Here is a 16,963-nt window from a genome sequence, read left to right as displayed (position 1 = left end):
TAATCCGCGCCCCGGTCCGCAGGCTCGCAGGCCCCGCCCGCCTCCCGGGGGCGAGGGGAGCGCGCCGCGGCGCCGAGGGGGTTAAGCGGGCGGCCGGCGGCTGGAGCGCGCTTAACCCTCGGGCGCCCGCAGATCGCCGGGCCGGGCCGGGGGCAGCACCCCGAGGGGCGCGCGGCGGCAGCCGGCCGCGCGCCAGACCCCGCCGGGCGGCCGACCCGGGGCGCGGCGGGGCCCGTGGGCGGTGCGGGGCGCGGGGGAGGCGGGGACGCGGCGGGCGCGCAGCGTCGCCAGGGCGAAGCCGGCGTGCGGCGCGGCGCGGCGGGCGCGGAGCAGCGAGCGAGCTCCGTCCCCGGATGTGAGCTCGGCGCCCGCGGTCCCGGGCGGCGGCGGCGCGGGCACGGCTCGCGGCGGCGGCGGCCGGGGCGCTCCGAGCGGCCCCGGCGGCCGGGCCGGCTTCCCCGCGGCGCCCCTCCGCTGGAGCGGGGCCGAGCCGATTCTCCTTTCAGCAAAAAATTACATGTATATATTACCGAGATAATATATACGTCTGATCTTATTATTTTTTTTTAAAAAGTTTATTTTGCTCCATTTTTGAAAAAGAGGGAGCGTGGGTGGCGATCGGTTTTTATAAAATTTTCCTGTTTTCTGCTATCTGTCCCCGTCCCTCCCCACCCCCTGCTGAAACGAGATTAAGGGCAGGGACCGCGGCTCCTGCCCACCGGTGACCCCCTCCCGCTCCTCCCCCGCCCAACGCCCGGCACAGTGCCCTGCACACAGTAGGCGCTCAATCAATGTTCGTGGATGATGATGATGATGATGATGAAAAAAATGCAGCATCAACGGCGGCAGCAAGCGGACCACGCGAACGGTGAGCAGCCAGCGCCTGGGCACCCGCTGCCAAACCCGGTCCTGGCGACGGGTCTCCCCCTCCCACACCCTCGCCTCACCCCCGCCGGCCCCGGTGCGCTGGGTGCGCCGAGGGGGCTGGAGAGGACGCTTCCCGCCGGTGCCATCCACACAGAAAGGGGAGCTGCGTGACAGCCACTCGGTTCTCCCTGCCAGGCCCTGAATGTCAGAGTTAATTCTGCATTTGTGGGGTGGGGGCGGCCGCGGAGCCGTGGAGTACGGTGCTGCTAGAGGGGCGGCGAGCGGGGTGATTCGGGTTCAGTGTCCTCGGGTTCAACTTTCCTCCGGCGCTCGGGGGCGCTGGCAGGGGGCTGGCTGTCAGTCTTCGGCCCAAGCCCCCTCTCCAGGCTCTGCTCGCTTTCCCCTTCTTCCCCGCCCCCTGGTTGACTAGGGAGAAGAGCTCTGGTGGCATCCGGAAAATTCTAGGATTGCCGGGTCTCACCCTTCGCACTGGTGGGTGAAGCCATCCCTCCCCTGGAGAGGGGCGCCCGGTCTCGGATGGCCGGCAAGGGGTCGGGCGGAGCTCGTATTCCCGCTCCCAGCGCCGCGACGCGCACGACCGTAACCTAGCAATGCCCGGGGAGTCGCTGCGCCCTGGGGCTCCCCTCCCCGGCCCCAGTCGGCCGGGCACCACGTGCAGCCGCCGCGCCGGCCGGGCTGGGTCCAGGGAGGCTGTAGCAGCTTCTGGCCAGCCCTCTTCTCTCCTCCGCGGAGGTCGCTGGCGCCCCCACTACCTCCGTGGGCTTGCAGCCTTCCAGGCGGAGCGCTCCCCAAGGGAAGGCTCGGCACGACTAACTCCCTGGCTTGGCTGGGGACTACGTGCTGCCCGCCCCTGGGCCCCCCTTTCCCAGGCTGCTAGGCAGGCAGAGCTGTGCTTTCCGACTCTCTTGTTCCTTACTTAGCAAGAATTGGTTTTGCAAACGCCCGTCCCTCTACGTCTGCCACTACTCTGACTTTGACTTTTGTCTTAGAGAGGTTGTGACTCAAGGTAGGCAGGTGCCTGGAAGACCTGTCTGTGCCAAAGCCAGAGGGGGCTTGGCACATGGAGCCCCTTGGGGTCTGCCCTGTGTGCTCTGAGTGCCAGCCTATGCTGAGATGATTCCTGGTTAGGCCTTGAGGGCCCCTGGCATAATCCAACCCGTCTGTCCCAGGTGTAGGGGTACAGGCTGCCTGCCCTGTCTGTTTCTCTGGGTGTCGGCTGCCACTGACATCTAAAATGCAAAAAAGCCCTAAAGATGTTTTCTGTTTTCGGAAGCCTGTGGAGGAAATGAGTCCCAAGCATCATGAATTTTCATTTGCAGGAAGTGTCAGTGCATAATCTAGATATTTGTTATGGGGCTTTTGGTATTGCCCTAGTGCCAGTGGAAGATTTTTTTCCCATGTTGAAAAAAATGCATTTGTGGCTGTGGAAAAATGTTGGAGTAACACCCTGAAAATGATTAAGACTATTGAATTATTGGCGCTGCCTTTTTTTCTTTCTTTTTTTTTTTTGTGTGTGTGGTGGTGGTAGTTATTTTGGAGAAAAGCTGTTGTACCTATCTGTTAACTCATTAGAGATGCATGGGGTTTAAAAGTCAGTCCGAAAGGATGTGGAATGAATGTGGGAATGACCTCAGTTCTATCTGCCCTGAGAGACTCCTGGGGGAGACACAGATGTTGAGCTATCAACCCCACCAGTCATGCAGCGGCAGGCCTGTGTGCTGACCAGACTCCGGCTTTGGAAAAATAGGACGTGAGGCTCAGAGTGGAAACGTGGGAGCGATTCCCCCTTGTTAGGAATGGGAGACAACCTTTGCTATTTTCTGACACAGGATTCCCATTATTATTATTATTAATTTTTAAAATTCTCCTTTTTCTCCTTTTTCCCAGAAGCAAACTATGCAAGAGGCACCAGGCTCCCTCTCTCTGGTGAAGGACCAACTTCTCAGCCGAATAGCTCCAAGCAAACTGTCTTGTCTTGGCAAGCTGCAATCGATGCTGCTCGGCAGGCCAAGGCCGCCCAGGCTATGAGTGCCCCCGCGCCCCCACCTGTAGGATCTCTCTCCCAAAGAAAACGTCAGCAATACGCCAAGAGCAAAAAACAGGGTAACTCGTCCAACAGCCGACCTGCCCGCGCCCTTTTTTGTTTATCTCTCAACAACCCCATCCGGAGAGCCTGCATTAGTATAGTGGAATGGAAGTATCCTTTTTTGGGGGGAAATCTTTCTCATTTTCTCTTTACCATCTGTTCTTTAAAAGGATTTGCTTTCTGAAATGGCACTTACCAAGCCTTCACAGTCTGGAATGTGAGCAACAGAAGAAGCTGTATGTAAAGGGTTTCATTGTACATGTCATCCAGTCTCCTTGGGGTGCAGAGGAGTGGCTGTGGGTGTATTTAGCCGTGTGTGTGTGTGTGTGTGTGTGTGTGTGTGTGTGTGTGTGTGTAGCAGTGAAACTTCAAAGTGGTGGATGGTTAAAATATGAAACTAATCTTTGGTCATTTGACATTAGATGGTTAGTTTAACTCCACTATTATTTTTGGTCCGTGGTGTGCACTGAACCTATTGCAGATAAGATACGCTGGTTTAAAACAGCAAACAACAAAATGGGCTATGAAACTCTAGTAGAAATAAACACGTTTGACTGCTTAGTGGAATCTTCTCATTCTGATGTTTGGAATTTGCTTCTGAAACTCAATTAATGCTAAGGTTGCTTCTAGCTCTGGCATTTGGTGATTCTAATTGTTCAGGTAGTTTCAAATATGAACAGTTGCTTCATAGGGAGGGGGCAGTTTGCTCATCAATGCTATGACTTCCTGGAATTTCCTTTTGACAAGTTCCAAAAGAGCATTTGAAACATGAGTGCGAGGGGGCATGCAGGGGGAGAGGTTTGTGTGTGCCTGTCTTCCTGAGCCCTGTGGGTTAGAGAACAGGCCTCTCAGGCTTGGGGGGTGGATTTCCAGTTGCTGCCTTAATAAAAAAATTCTGTCTATGTCCTTGGACAGGAGTTACATTTCTGGGTGTTTCCTTTGTATTTTTAAAACAATTCCAAATGCCTCACGGTGGTGGTTGTGGCCCGGATCTTAGAAAACTAGGGTGCTCACCCCCTTCCCCAGATCTGGAGGCTGGCCCCTAGTTACTGCCACTCTTCAGAAAAGGTTGACTGAAGCCTTCTTTCTGAGCAAATGGCTTTGTAATTAGTTAGACGATTCATTGGTCTGGATGGAACCAAGCATTTCGTTTTCCCAGAAGTGTATATGGGGCCAGTGGGGGCCTTAGAGTGTGAACATAGGGCTTCCCCAGCATGCATAGGCTGGAGGGCCGTGCTGAACAGGGGGGATGCTGGGGACCAGCTGGAGAGTGGAGCTGAAGTGCCCTGATAGCGGCCGTTTGCATGCCCTCTGTCTCCACTGGCTTTTCTGCACTCATGACAGGAGTTAAAATGAGGTAACTGTCTAGAAAGGTTTTGGGGAGAGCAGCCAAATGCGAGGGTAGGATCGGAGGGTTTTCACGTGCTTTTCCTTTTTAGAACAGATGTCTCTTCTCCAGAGGGAGTGGTGGTGTCTCTCACATCGCTGGGTTGTGTGGATGTGTTTTCTCTTTAAGTTTTAGTCTGAGGAGGAGCACTGGTGTGGGCCCAGGAGGGAGTGAGGTAAACAAGGTACCTCTCTGCGGCGTGGCCTAGTCGGAGAGCCCTCCTCCTCCTCGCTGTGACTCCGAGTAAGCTGAGCCCTCTCTGCGGGGTCATTAATTCCATGTGGAGCAAGGTGGGAGGCCTGATGCTGTTCCTCTGTGCGCAGTAATTTGTATATAGCAGTTTGTGTGCATGGAGTGAATTCCTGGATCATTCTGCCAACTCCCTTTCCTGTATTGCCAGACACATGTGTGCAGGAATTAGGGGATGTGGCTGCCAGGGCATGAGAAGCCTGCCTATAGATGGGCTGGACTTGTAGAATAGGTCCTTAAACTGTATGTGGTCTGTTTATTTTCTCCAATGACAGTTTCCTTCTAGTTCAGGGAGGAGGTTATAGAAATCCTCCTAAAGTCAGATGTGCCAGGCCCAGTCAGCGCTGGCCGAGTAGGAGCCTCGTTTGTTTCTGCACAAATGAGGCAGGGCAGAGTGTCCTGTGTCCTGGGGGAATGAGGAGTGTGGGAGTTTTAGGATCAGACCCATCTATTTCTCTACCACTCTGTTCCGCTCAGCTTATAAAACTTTTGTGGCAGTGAGATAGTGTCCACCAAACCCTAGGGACTGAAAGCGGACCACTGTGAAGAAAAAAATCCTTCCTTAACAGTGTTTCTCAGATTAGCCTGCTTGTCATTTAGGCATGGGGAAATTAAAAAGGAAGAAGGGTGGTGTGGGAGGTGGGAGAGGCAGTAAGCATGCCTCTGTACAGTATAACACTGGGGCAGTTGGCTTTTTAAATTTCAGTTGGAACTGCTGAAAGGAAAAAGTAAAGGGACATTCTTAAGCTTTCCTGGTGGACTATATTAAAGTTGGGTCCCTAGATGAGAGATTTTGTAATACCAGATGAGTTAAAAGAATTAAGTATGAATGAAAGCTAACTGGCTTTAAAAATAAACCCATCCAAATTAGTAAGGGAATAATGTCATTCATGTCCTTATTTCAGTGAGTGTCACAGCTCTTCAAGGGGTCGGGTTTTCACAAAATTCAAGGTCTTTCTAGAGAAGTAAGGGGTGTTTGTTTCCATCAGTATTTTTGGTTTTCCCAGAAGGAAATCACGATGAATGGAGAAGGGGCTGTTCATACCCTCAAAGCTTTAGTCCTTAGAGGTGTTTTTTTTTATTTTTATTTTTTTTTTGTTTTTATTTTTTTTTTTCTTAGAGGTGTTTGTTAAGCTGTGGTCTTGCCTTTTGTGGGTTGAGTGTTTGGGAGAACCAGTGTTATCAAATCATGCCTGGGAGTCGCGGCTTACTTTGGTGCTCATGAAACCTTGCATTTGGAAAGGCTAAAAATCAAAACAGTCATTTCAGCAGATGTCAAATTTTGTATTGCTAGTTTTGACACTGTCTCTTAATAACACCAGAATGTTTAAGTAAGTATCTGTTGGAAGTTGATTTCAAAGTGATTCTTCCAGATAGACCCAGGAGATTTAGAATTGTTAAGTCAACTTTTAAAGTGTCTGGTGCTGATTTCTTCCAGCTTCTTATTTAATTTGTTTATAAACTCAGCACAGTCAAAGTACATTATAAACTGCCTCTAGGCCAGCTCTACTCTGAAGCAGTGGAGACCACTGGTTGATAAAACAGTAGAGGGAGATGAAGCCTGCCTTGCTTATGGCATCCCAGGTTTGGGGACATGCCATGGGATAGTCACAGGTAAAATGAGAGGGTCTCAGTGACTTGGCCTGCCCCGGTTCAGGCAGGAGATTCAGACTGACCCAGCCCTGAGTAGCCCCCAAGAGAATGACTTTAGCATCTGGAGGCAAGGGTCTGTGGGAGAGAGATGTCTCCTGGTGACTCCTCCTTGTGTCGACAAGCAGCCAGGAATTTAGCTTTCTAAGGCCTTGTCAGTTTTAAATGAAGGAAGCAGAAACCTCGTTCACACAGTGCCCTAATTGAATGTATTTTCAGGTTTTAACATGAAATGTGGAGCAGAGGAATAAGTGTAATGTGATCCTCACAACAGAAGGCAAGGACACGGAGAAATCATTTGATAGGAAGACCTGCTGGACACACTGACAGTTACTTATGCCGACCCCGTGGTCCCAGCAGCGGGTCAGAAATGGATCTGTGTATCTAATTTTCATTTTGAAAGTGATGCGTGAGTGGTGTGATTGAGCGTGTGCTGAGAGAGATGGTTTACATCTGCCTGACACATATGTACCTTAACAAAAATCTTCAGACCATTTGACATATTTATATTATTGGCTATTTTTGCCAATTGTGTGGCCTTAGCTATTTACATCCCATTCCCTGAAGATGATTCTAATTCAACAAATCATAACTTGGTAAGTGTCCTTGGAGTTCCTGTCTGACCTGATGTATGGTGGTCATTTGCCTCTTTGCCTGGCATCTGGCTTTCTGGGTGGTTGAAGTTTACTGCTATGCATGTGATGTTTCCTGGAGTTTTGCAGTGATGGGTTTTGTTTTTTTCTGTTTTGACTGGTATTCCCAAATTTATACTGGATGTATTTTAAGTCATGAATGTTGCCAAAACAGATGTGGAACTTTTTAATGGAAGGGGTTTGTAGTAGATTTTAAAATATTCTCTCCACATCTGTGTTTACTGTCTACCATTCTTTTCCTGGTAATATTGGCTTTTTCTCTTTTTAAGTCGTGTTGTTTGGGAGTGGTGGGCACTTTGATAAATTTTTTTCTGGTAAGTAGAGAATTACAGATTTTTGTACATGAACCATTAATTTTTAGAGAACTGAGAACACAACAAAACTAATAAATCTACATGGGGCATAATTTGGAGAAGAATGCAGTGTAATATCCTACCCAGAGTCTTCCTTCTCCGACTCCTGTAAGTGCCCCAAGAGAAAATGATTCTATGGTGAAATAAATTGGGATACTTCTCCATACTTTATTGGCCTCTTAAAGATTTATAGTGCACATTAGCTCTATAAAAGTTCCGGGAAGGTCTGTAGTTAAAAAAACAGTTTCGTTTTTGTTTAACTCAGCTAGTCCCTAAAAGTAATTGGTCACGGATTCCTTAAATACTTTTTTGGTGGAGCACATCACAGAACCAGTGTTTCATGGAACTTCCTTGGGGAAAGGCTGATACAGTTAAAAAAAACAAACCTCACTAGAGAGCTCTTGAGTGGGACTAGGAGCTTGTCCCACTCTGCTGTCAACTAGCTGTATTTGGGGCATTTCCCAAACACTTTCCGCATTGCCATTCACCCACCTGTCAGCTGGGCGGGTGGATGAGAAGATCACTAGGATGGTTTCTACATCTGACGTTCTGTCGTCTTTCCTTGATGACTGAGAAGCCATTTCAGGATTTTTCTGGAGCTGCAACACCCTCCTTGCAGGGATTAACCCTTTGTAACTGGAGCCCTGCGGGAGGCTGTGAAAGAGGCTGCCAGTGCTGGATCACAGGAAGCTGTCGCTGTTGTTTTGTTCTCTTACCCCTTTAGGGAGTTCCATTTGCTCTGGTTGGCTCATGTTGAAGCTGCATCTCAGTAGGACTGCCGTTTTTAACTAAGTGCATATGATAAAGGCAAAGCTAGTCTGGGCAGAGCTTGGCGTAGTTCCGAAGATACTGGAATTATGCTCTTGTGATTTCAGTCCTAATGCTTGATTTATAGGAGCTCATCTTATATTTAAAATGTGGCAGATTTCAGATGTAACAGGGTGTCTATTCATAATGGGATCTTGCAGTCTGATTCTAGAGAATTTTAAGAACTTTTGGATGTTGTTACTGAAAATACAACTGAAAATGGGAGTTGGATACACATACAAACACTGTTAGTATGTATTTATACTATGCTAGAGATGGTTTGTATGACTTTGGATATTTTAAATAGCTTCTGATTTGGTTGTAGACATGTGACATTAGATGATCATTTTAAAGGAAATGGAGAGGTAGTGAAAAGCTCCCATCAATGGGGATAGATCATCATTGTCTAGGCCACAGATGGTGTCAGCCTTGTTACCAAATTTAACAACATGGATGGTGACCCAGTTTGTAGCTTTTTTGTAGCTCAAGAGAACATGATTAAACAAACTTAGAAAATAAATACCTTTCAGAAAGGGAGATTAATTCAGATCAATGGAATAATTAGTGTAGCTGCATGTGTAAGACAATGTTCTGATTTTTCCCAGGGAAACTCAGGGCACTAATATAACTACTGTCAGACCATTTAGATTTCTCAGATTTCTCAGGGAATAAAATACAGGAAATGGCTAAATCTCCCTGGCAGTCCCTCCCCAGTGGATCCTTTCTTGACAATTCTTAAACATCGGTTTTATTTATTTTTTTTGGTGGGGGAAGAGGGGCAGTATATTAGTTTGGCAGGCCTTTCTGAAAACCAACATATATTCCTTTGACCTCTTAGTATTCTGAAACTCGTAGCATTTGAGTTTGTGTTTTGTATTCACTTGGACGGCCATGGGGTCAGACAAGTTTATTCTCTGCCTGACTCTTTAAAATATTTCCTTTCCCACTGTGGGAAGGGAAGATCTTTGTGGATTTCCTCCGACTCTCAACAAGGTCCCATGCCATGTCATTCCTCTCGCTGGGGAGCTGGGCTTTTTTTTTTTGTACATTTGACCCAATTTGTACCAAAGCGATTGCTCTATTTTTAGGATCAGTTTAGACGCAGCTGAAGGAAGCTTATTTTTCATCTGTAGTAAATACCTTTCGGTTAATGTGAATGGCAAAACCAGGGACAGAGACCAGTGTGGGTTGCAAAGCTGGACGTGTCGGGGAGCTGATGGTTTTGTTTGTTTTCATAGCTCTGCCAGAAACGTGTATGTTAGAGGAGGACTCAGGGCCAGCTTTGTGGAGGATGCTTCTGCCTGCTACAGGTCATTTGCAGTGACATTATGATTTTTGCTGGGTAAGAGATGTGGCTGTCGCCGTTGGTCCAATGTGCTTGGCCTGGGTTGCCTGCAACTCAGCCAGCTTTGGGGATTTGGAGACTACCTTGGGGGCAGAAAGTTTTCCCAGGGTTAGATCTTTCTTTTTTTTAATATAAACAACCTTGAGTTTCTGTGCAGCTTTCATCTGTGTGCTCGCTGGGGCTGGTGGAGGCTGGAGCCATGGTAACAGTGCAGCTCGGTTCCCACGGCGATGCCCCTCTTGGTTCAGCCAGTGGCAGTATTTCCTCAGTTCCACTTATTGAAAGCGTATATCATTTACTTGATTTTCTTCTCAGTGCAGGGAGACGGGGGAGCTCTTCCCTATGGAGTGTTGAAGGGGGTTGGTTGCAGTACTGTACTTGGCTGTGTTGAGAAATGCTTTATTTTGCTTCCTAAACTTCGGTTTCTCATAAGCAAACTGAAGTTTTCAGTCTATGCAGCCTGTTCCCAGCGCTCCTCAGATCGGTTCTCTGTAGTACTGAACGGTCTCAAATCAGAACTGTCCAAAATGTGGGCGCTTGTCAGGTCCGAGCTGCACCCACAGGGGGCGAGGCCCAGGCCCAGGCCGCTGCCCCTTTGTTAGGCTCATTCCTGGGTGTTCACTCCCCGCCTTTTAGAGTCAACAGGGAGTTTTACTCATCGGTCGGCTCCTTCCTGCCCGTTTCCTCATCTCGTTGAGGCGTTTGTTTGCATTTCAGCCTGTAGACCTGCTGCCTCCACAGAATCCTCCCGCCTGCCCCTTCCCCATGCACTCCACTTGGAATGGATGACTTCTGCTGCAGCCGGAGTCCTGGGTCTCCGCGGCCCCTGGGGCCTGAGTCAAGGCAGACCCTGAGGCCAGGCACTCTTTGGTTGTCCTGTGCCCCTGTCCTCTGCGGCCATACTCACCTGTCTGCCAGAGTTCCTAACCCTCTGCCCAGCGCTTGTCCACCTCCTGGCCTTTCCTCCACTGCTGTCTCCACCCCCAGCCCCTTCTTCACGAGTCACTGTCCTCAGAGCTGTTTAGGAATGATCTCAGGTTATGCCTCCTCCTGGAGACCTTTTCTGAGCTCCATCCCAAGTGACACTCTTACCTGAACCTCTCTGGTGGCACCTTACATATAACATACTGTGTATGTAGTTCTTTATATGTGCATCTCGTCTTAGCGTCTTCACAGGACAGTGGTAGTGAATGAGCTCAGCCTCCCCCACAGCTGCAGGCCTGGCAGCACCCAGGAGATGTGAAGTAAAGGGTCATTATTGGTGATCGCTGGGGGGATGCTCTCAGGAGAAGCACCTCGCACCGTCTCCTCCCCACCCCGAGCTGGATTCAGGATTTTCTCGGCGGCAGTCCCCCGCTGTGGACTCCTTGGAGGTCCTTGGCTGGGGGTTGGGTGGGACGTCCCATGTTTTGCGGGGTCTTGTGGGTCTGCTTCTCTTTCACATCTGGCTGCAGAGCCCTGGGAGCCTGGTTTCAGAGCCGAGTGTGTGGCGTGTGGTGTGCTCTGGCTTCCGTGCTCTGAGTGGTGCTGACTGTGGACTCTTGTCAGTGGGACCAGATACCTTAGGACGGCAGGCATGTCGCGGGCTGGTCAGCTGTGACTGCATTCCTTCCTCCATGGCTGAGACCCCAGTGTGCGGTGTTTCCTGGACCTAAAAGTGAGTTCATTGGCTCTGTGAGCTCATCTGGTTGAGCACCTCAAACTTTTTCACATAGTGAGTGGTGTGAATCGAAATTCCTGAAGCGCAGTTTCATGGCTTGGTTCCTTGGGTTTAGCCTGTAAGGTGGTTTTAGCTCTGCACCTTGTCACACTGTACTTTTGCTCTGTCATCTTTCCGTCTGAATCGTGCGCCCGTTTCCGCACCTCATTCTGTCTGCTCTTCTGGGACTGCTCACAAGCCGCCGCCTCTGGCCCCCGGCGCTCCGCCTCCCACCCCCTGCCTGAGTGTAGCCTTCACTTCCTGGGACAGCAGCAAACTCTCCTCTGTATAGATCCCAGCCTCTTTCCACCCTATTTTATAACTGCTGTGGGAAGAGGCTTGGTGTGTGTTAGTTCTTCGCCCTGGGCTCTGTGGTCTGACAGCCCAGCTCTTGGGCTGATTAACTGAGTGACTTTGGATGAAACTAGCTTACGAGTTCCTGGACGCTGGGGCTGAGTGGTCTCCCTAGCGTCCTGTGCCTGGCACGTGTCAGGAAGGCCTGTGGAATGAGTGAATACATAAATGGACGACCATGCCAGGGCTCCATGCTGTGTACTTACAGACCAGTACTTAACTTTTCAACAATTGGCTAATGATTAATGTTTGCCTGAAAGGCTGACTTTCATTGTCCACTATTAATGAGAATCCCAGGAGACACCTGTCGGTTTGCTTTTAATTTCAGGTTTGTATCTTCCTTGGCAAATTTAACTCTTTATATATGGAAGAAAGACAAGTACTCATTGATACTTGTTGAATCCCTGAGTCATAAGCTGGCTTTTGGGTGGAGCTCCGGAAGTGAGCCCTCTGTGAGTGGGTCTACTTGGCGACTTGTGCCCCATTTCATGTGAAGATTGGTGGAGGGACAGCAGCAAATGGCCTGAGTAGCGGGACTTGTGTAGTAACGCTTTACTCAGAGCTGGTTTCCTCATCGTACCATGTGGCCAGTTTATGTGCTGTGCAAATGGTCTCATCTCATTTGTAGTCTGACCTCATTTTGACTGACCTCATTTTGACAAAGAACAAGTTAACCAGCTTGATCTTTTATTGAACAGACTTTGATGGGGTATTGACAGGTTTTCCAAAATCGAATCCCACTCTTACAGCATTCAGATTTGCTACTGTCAAAGTTCCTTGAGAAGGAGAATGCCAAGAGTCCTCATTCTTGGTTTGTTTGTTAAAAAAATGAACCTCACTGTTTTATAGTCACACCTCGAGCACTGGAATTTCCCTGCTCAGACCCTTTACAAATAAGCCTATGGTTGAGTGAGGATATTTGGATATTTTGGTGTATTGCCCAGAACTTTTTGGATTATAAGTTGCAGAAACATAAACTGGTTTAGTTAAAAAAAAGCAGTGTGTGTGTGTGTGTGTGTGTGTGAGATTTATTACCTTAGCTAACTGAAAAGTTGAGGGCTAGAAATGGTACCAGACACAGCTGGAGGGGGGGCACTTCAAGAGGGCATCAGGGTCCTACCCTGCTCCCAGCCCTCAGGTGCCTCCAGAGGGTCCCCTCACACACTGCCTGAAATGTGCAGCCCCCTCAGCCTGCTGCGGGGAGGGTCTGTGGGGAGAGGCATCCCTTCCTTAACCTTGGCTCCCATTCAATATTTTTAAAATGATTCTGTGAGAAGCAAGAGACCCCTGTAACAGATTTGTGGGAAATTTCCTGTTTTGACCTTTTCCATCAGTACTTAATTTTTAACTGTCTGCAGAGTATGAGAAATACCTGGCACAGAGGGGTAACTTGTCTGGCAGGAGAGACCCTTATGTCTGGTTAAATACTGGTGGTGGTGGGGCTCCAGAACAGACCCCAAAAATCTCCTCCCCTAAAAAGCCCCTAAAGAAAGTGCAGAGGTTCTGAAACCTGGGGGTTGATCCTGGGAAGGGACCTAGTGGGTTGTCACTGTTGCTTGGCTGATGTGCCAAGGAAAGGGATGGTGGTGGGTGTCCTGGCCTGGTGGGGTGGGTCAGGGGCTGGTGGGCCACCTGGGAACAGACGGGACGTCCCTACTTCTGCCTCCTCCTGCGCGCAACTCCTGGGGCTCAGCGGTAGAGGATGTGGCCCCTGTGTCGAGGCCAGAGGTGACCCAGCTGACCCAGGGAAGGAGGGAGGAGGGGTCCTTGCCCTGCTTTGCTGGGGATTCAAGCAGGCTGGGGAGAGGCCCACCTTCTGGGGGGCCTACCTGCTTTCTGTTCCCATGTCTATGGGGAGATGTAGCAAAACATACTCTTGAATATTTCTGTAGTGCTGTGAGAATGCTTATTTGTAAGACAGGGAGTTGAGGCACCATTACTGAACAAATCTGAAACCTGCTCTGCGGAGGGCACCAGGCTGGGCCCCTGCCCTCTAGCCGGCGCTGCTCTGGCTCCCCGGGCCCAGCTGCCCTGTTCACTAAGGAAAACCCACAATACGGGATCAGGAAACAACCTTCCTTGTTTTTCTTTTGCGGTGTGAACAGTTACATCTAAGTACAATAAAGTAAATCATGCAAAATTTGCACAATACAAGGATACATCCTTCTATGCAAAGCAGTTTGGGCAAAGTGACAGTCGCCTTTTACCTACCCAACTAGTCCTGATCACAGGAAGCGATCTGGTCCTCTCAGAATTGTTCTTCCACCGTGTGCGTATGTGTATGTGAGTGTGTATAGTCTGTGCATTTTGAAGCCCGTCTGTACAGTTTGGGTGTTTTAAATTTTACATGCATGGGAACAGAATGCATGCATTATATAGCTTTCCATAGCTGTATGCAGAGAGCTAACAACTTCTTAGTTGCTGTCGAGTGGTCCGTGTACGAATGCACCACCGTTTAATTGTCCTCTTTCTGGTGAGCATTTAGGTTACTTCCTGAAGTTTTGCTGCCCACGCAGTGCTGCCCTGAGTGTCCCTGCGTGAGCTTCTTGGTGCCCACAGGCGACCCTGCTCTGGGATGAGTAGCCAGACGTAAACTCTGGGTGGGAGGATAGGAGTTCTAGTTTCCATCCTTATTGCCACATCGCCCTCCACTGAGCCCGAGAGGATTTAAGCTGCACCCCCTCAACTGCTTGAGATCAGCTATCATTTCTCCCCGATGAGTGACCTTGTTTGTTCCTGTCTTGGGCTGCGGGGAAGGAGACTCGGGCGGAGGGTGCAGCCTCTCGCTTGGATGTTTGGCGCACGTCCGGAGCATGTGGCCGGAGTGGACTTGTAATCTCGCGCACCACAGACCCAGATGAAAGCATCTGACTCTTCCCCTTGCTCTGGGCCTGTGTGCTTGGGCACTGCGGTTTGTTCAAGGGAAGCATTCCTTCTAGGTAGCTCGTGGGCAAATGAGCTCCTAACTCAAAAACTGAGTCTTACTTTGGAGTGTTTTCTTGTGACAGTTGGTTCCAAGGTGAATACTGCCTTGTGTTCCTTTAGTTGGGGAAGAAAAGCATCTCACTGGTATGTTTCTGCTGTCCCGTGTTCACACACAGTAAATCTCGCTCTCATTGTGTTTATTACAGGGTTTATACCCTGCTACTTCCAAAAGCTCTGAGGTGGCTCAGGAAGTGGAGGTTGATGCCAGCTGGGGCAATTGGGAGTCCAGCCAAAGCAGACCTCCCCCAGTGCTCGAGGCGAGCAGATTGCCAACCCCGGGCTCTGGGGTGGCCCTTAGGTTTTCCAGCCATGGTGGCGAAAGGCAGCACAGCCTCACTCACACGGCTCTTCCCTCTCAGCGATGAGATGCAGCCGCATGCACTCAGAGAAGGGCTTCCTAGGAACCGCATTCAGGAGCCTCTACAGCATGGCTGCTGGCACAAGTGCATGGTTGGGGGTCGGTGACCCCGACTTCGCTGCGCTTTTGTTAAAGAGGCAGAAGTGCCCTGCAAGCATGTGGCCTCTGGGTCCATCGTTTCTAAAGGGTTAGGGCATGATGTTAAACGCAGTGAAGGTCATTCCATATCTGGTGAGAGCTTTGCTCTTTGACTCTATGAAGTACTGTGGAACTAAAGCTGGGAAGATTAGAAAAGATGGTTTAACACAGCTGCCATTGAATCATACATGAATTACTTTCTTGAGTGTTGACTGTGCGTAAAACAGAGTTCCTTAAGCACATTCCCTTACTTCCTAAATTGGTTTAAGTCAAAATATGAAAGGATAGTATGAATTAATGCAAACACCTTTCTAAATCCTTCCCTTTTGAAGAGATGTGGTTTTATTATTTTACCCTAATGTAAACTAAGGAAGTGACCAATATTTTTCAAGATGTCCTTGTATATTCTTCAGTAACTAGATAATAGTGGGGTATCATGAAATACTGTTTATATTTAAATGCTGCTTTTAAATCACACTGGAACGGCTTGAATGGGGAAATGGGTAAAACTCAGCCCTTTTTCTGGTAATTGGCTCCTTCATTCTTTATGACAATGCCACAGTGAGCTTCTCTTTGGACCTTCACAAATTGTGAATTATTTAAAAATAAATTAACGATGAGTCTATCTAAAGCTCTTCAGAATTTTTTTCTCTGGTAGGAGTGAAATAAAACATGTAAAGTTCTAAATTAGAATGAGGGGTCGTAGTGACACTCAGCAAGATTTTGGTAATAGGTGATGAAGAAACCTTTTTCTAGAGGGTCACGTGGGGTGGACCGGTTGCGTCAGGGTAGAGAGAGCTTTGCACACAGGCCAGCTGACTGACTAAGCTAATTGCTGCACTGAAGCCGCTGAGGCCGCCCCGGTGGATGGCTGGTTCTGCTCTACCCTGGTGGTGCGCGATGCTGAGGTGAACCGCAGGCCCCGGGAGGCCAGCCTGGAAGGGACTCGAGGACTTCAGATGGGCTGCTCCTTTTGTCAGGTGCAGCGGCTGATGTGTCCAGGGCTCCCCAGCGAGGAGCCAGGCAAGGACGAGGGTCAGGGCTTCTCTCCATGTTCTCCCCAGACTGGTGCCCCACACAGCCAGAATCTGGGGTGCAGCCAGGCACCCTCCCATCTGAGCGGCCCATTGTGACATGTGGAAACTGTGATGACAGAGAACGTCTCTTCAAAGCAAGCTGGGCATTCAGTCGACTTTAATTATCTCCTTGATGTTTTCCTTTATTGTCGGTCCCTCCTCCCATCCCTGCTTACTTCACAAACTATTCTCTTGCTGTCTTTATGCCTCGCAACTTGCAGAAGTCCTGTGTCCACCGACAGCCTCATTATCTTATGGAGAGTCAGCCCTGCCCGCGGGTATGGGAGGGCAGGAGAGACTCTTTGGAGCAGGCTGACAGGTGCAGCGGGCCCGCCTGGTATGCGGAGAGGTTAAACTGCCTACACGGGGCCCTGGGCCGGTCATTGGCGGGGCCAGGAGTCACACCTGGGTTTTCTGACTTGTGTGCCCGCACCCTGGCCCTGGGCCGCGAGGGGGAATCCAGGCTTCAAGCGCGGAGCGGAGGAGGTGAGGCTGAGGAGCAGAGGCCACAGCGGAACCTCAAGGTGGGTCTCTGGGCAGGTTCACGTTCCTGATCTGGGGTGGGGCTTGGAGCCCGCTTTGGGCATGCTGTTTCGTGCCGGCGTGCTCCCGCTGTCCAGAGGCATTCCCAGGTGGGGTGAGGTTGTGGCTGGACAGACGGTGGGCGTTTTTCCCAGCCGGGCAACCCTCTGCGACCTTCTGAATCATCCAGTAGAAATGGGAATGAGAGAGGAGTTTCAATTTGGGCATGAAATAGATTTTCCTGCATTTCATTTCCCTGGAAACCGTTACCTGGGGGTGGAAGTGTGGGAGCTCTTGTGTGGTGGGTTGGGGTGCAGGGGTGAGTGCTGGGCGCTGTAGGAGCCAGTGGCCAGGGTATGGGCACTGCAGCCAGGCGGGCACAGCCCCCACTGTGCAGTCAGCGGGAAGCCGTT

General features: G+C 50.0%; 1 protein-coding gene across 13 annotated transcripts in view; it reads left to right on the top strand.

Moving 5' to 3' along the window:
- The first annotated feature begins 405 nt into the window (after positions 1-405).
- CACNA1D (calcium voltage-gated channel subunit alpha1 D) overlaps positions 406-16,963 on the top strand; it is a 258,217-nt gene continuing 241,659 nt past the window's right edge. For all 13 annotated transcript variants that reach the window (XR_008991942.1, XR_008991939.1, XM_057486474.1 and 10 more), the window contains exons 1-3: positions 406-868; positions 2,776-3,085; positions 6,751-6,856. Coding sequence is in view for 11 of the 13 variants with exons in the window: in XM_057486474.1 (XP_057342457.1) it covers positions 802-868; positions 2,776-3,085; positions 6,751-6,856 (483 nt within the window). In the remaining 2 variants the exon portion in view is untranslated. The remainder of the gene's footprint in view (positions 869-2,775; positions 3,086-6,750; positions 6,857-16,963) is intronic.

The sequence above is a fragment of the Manis pentadactyla genome, chromosome 1 (genome assembly GCF_030020395.1).
Source record: "Manis pentadactyla isolate mManPen7 chromosome 1, mManPen7.hap1, whole genome shotgun sequence".
NCBI lineage: Eukaryota > Metazoa > Chordata > Mammalia > Pholidota > Manidae > Manis > Manis pentadactyla.
The sequence above is the reverse complement of the archived record's forward strand: the minus strand, read 5'-3'. Positions and strand labels throughout refer to the sequence as shown.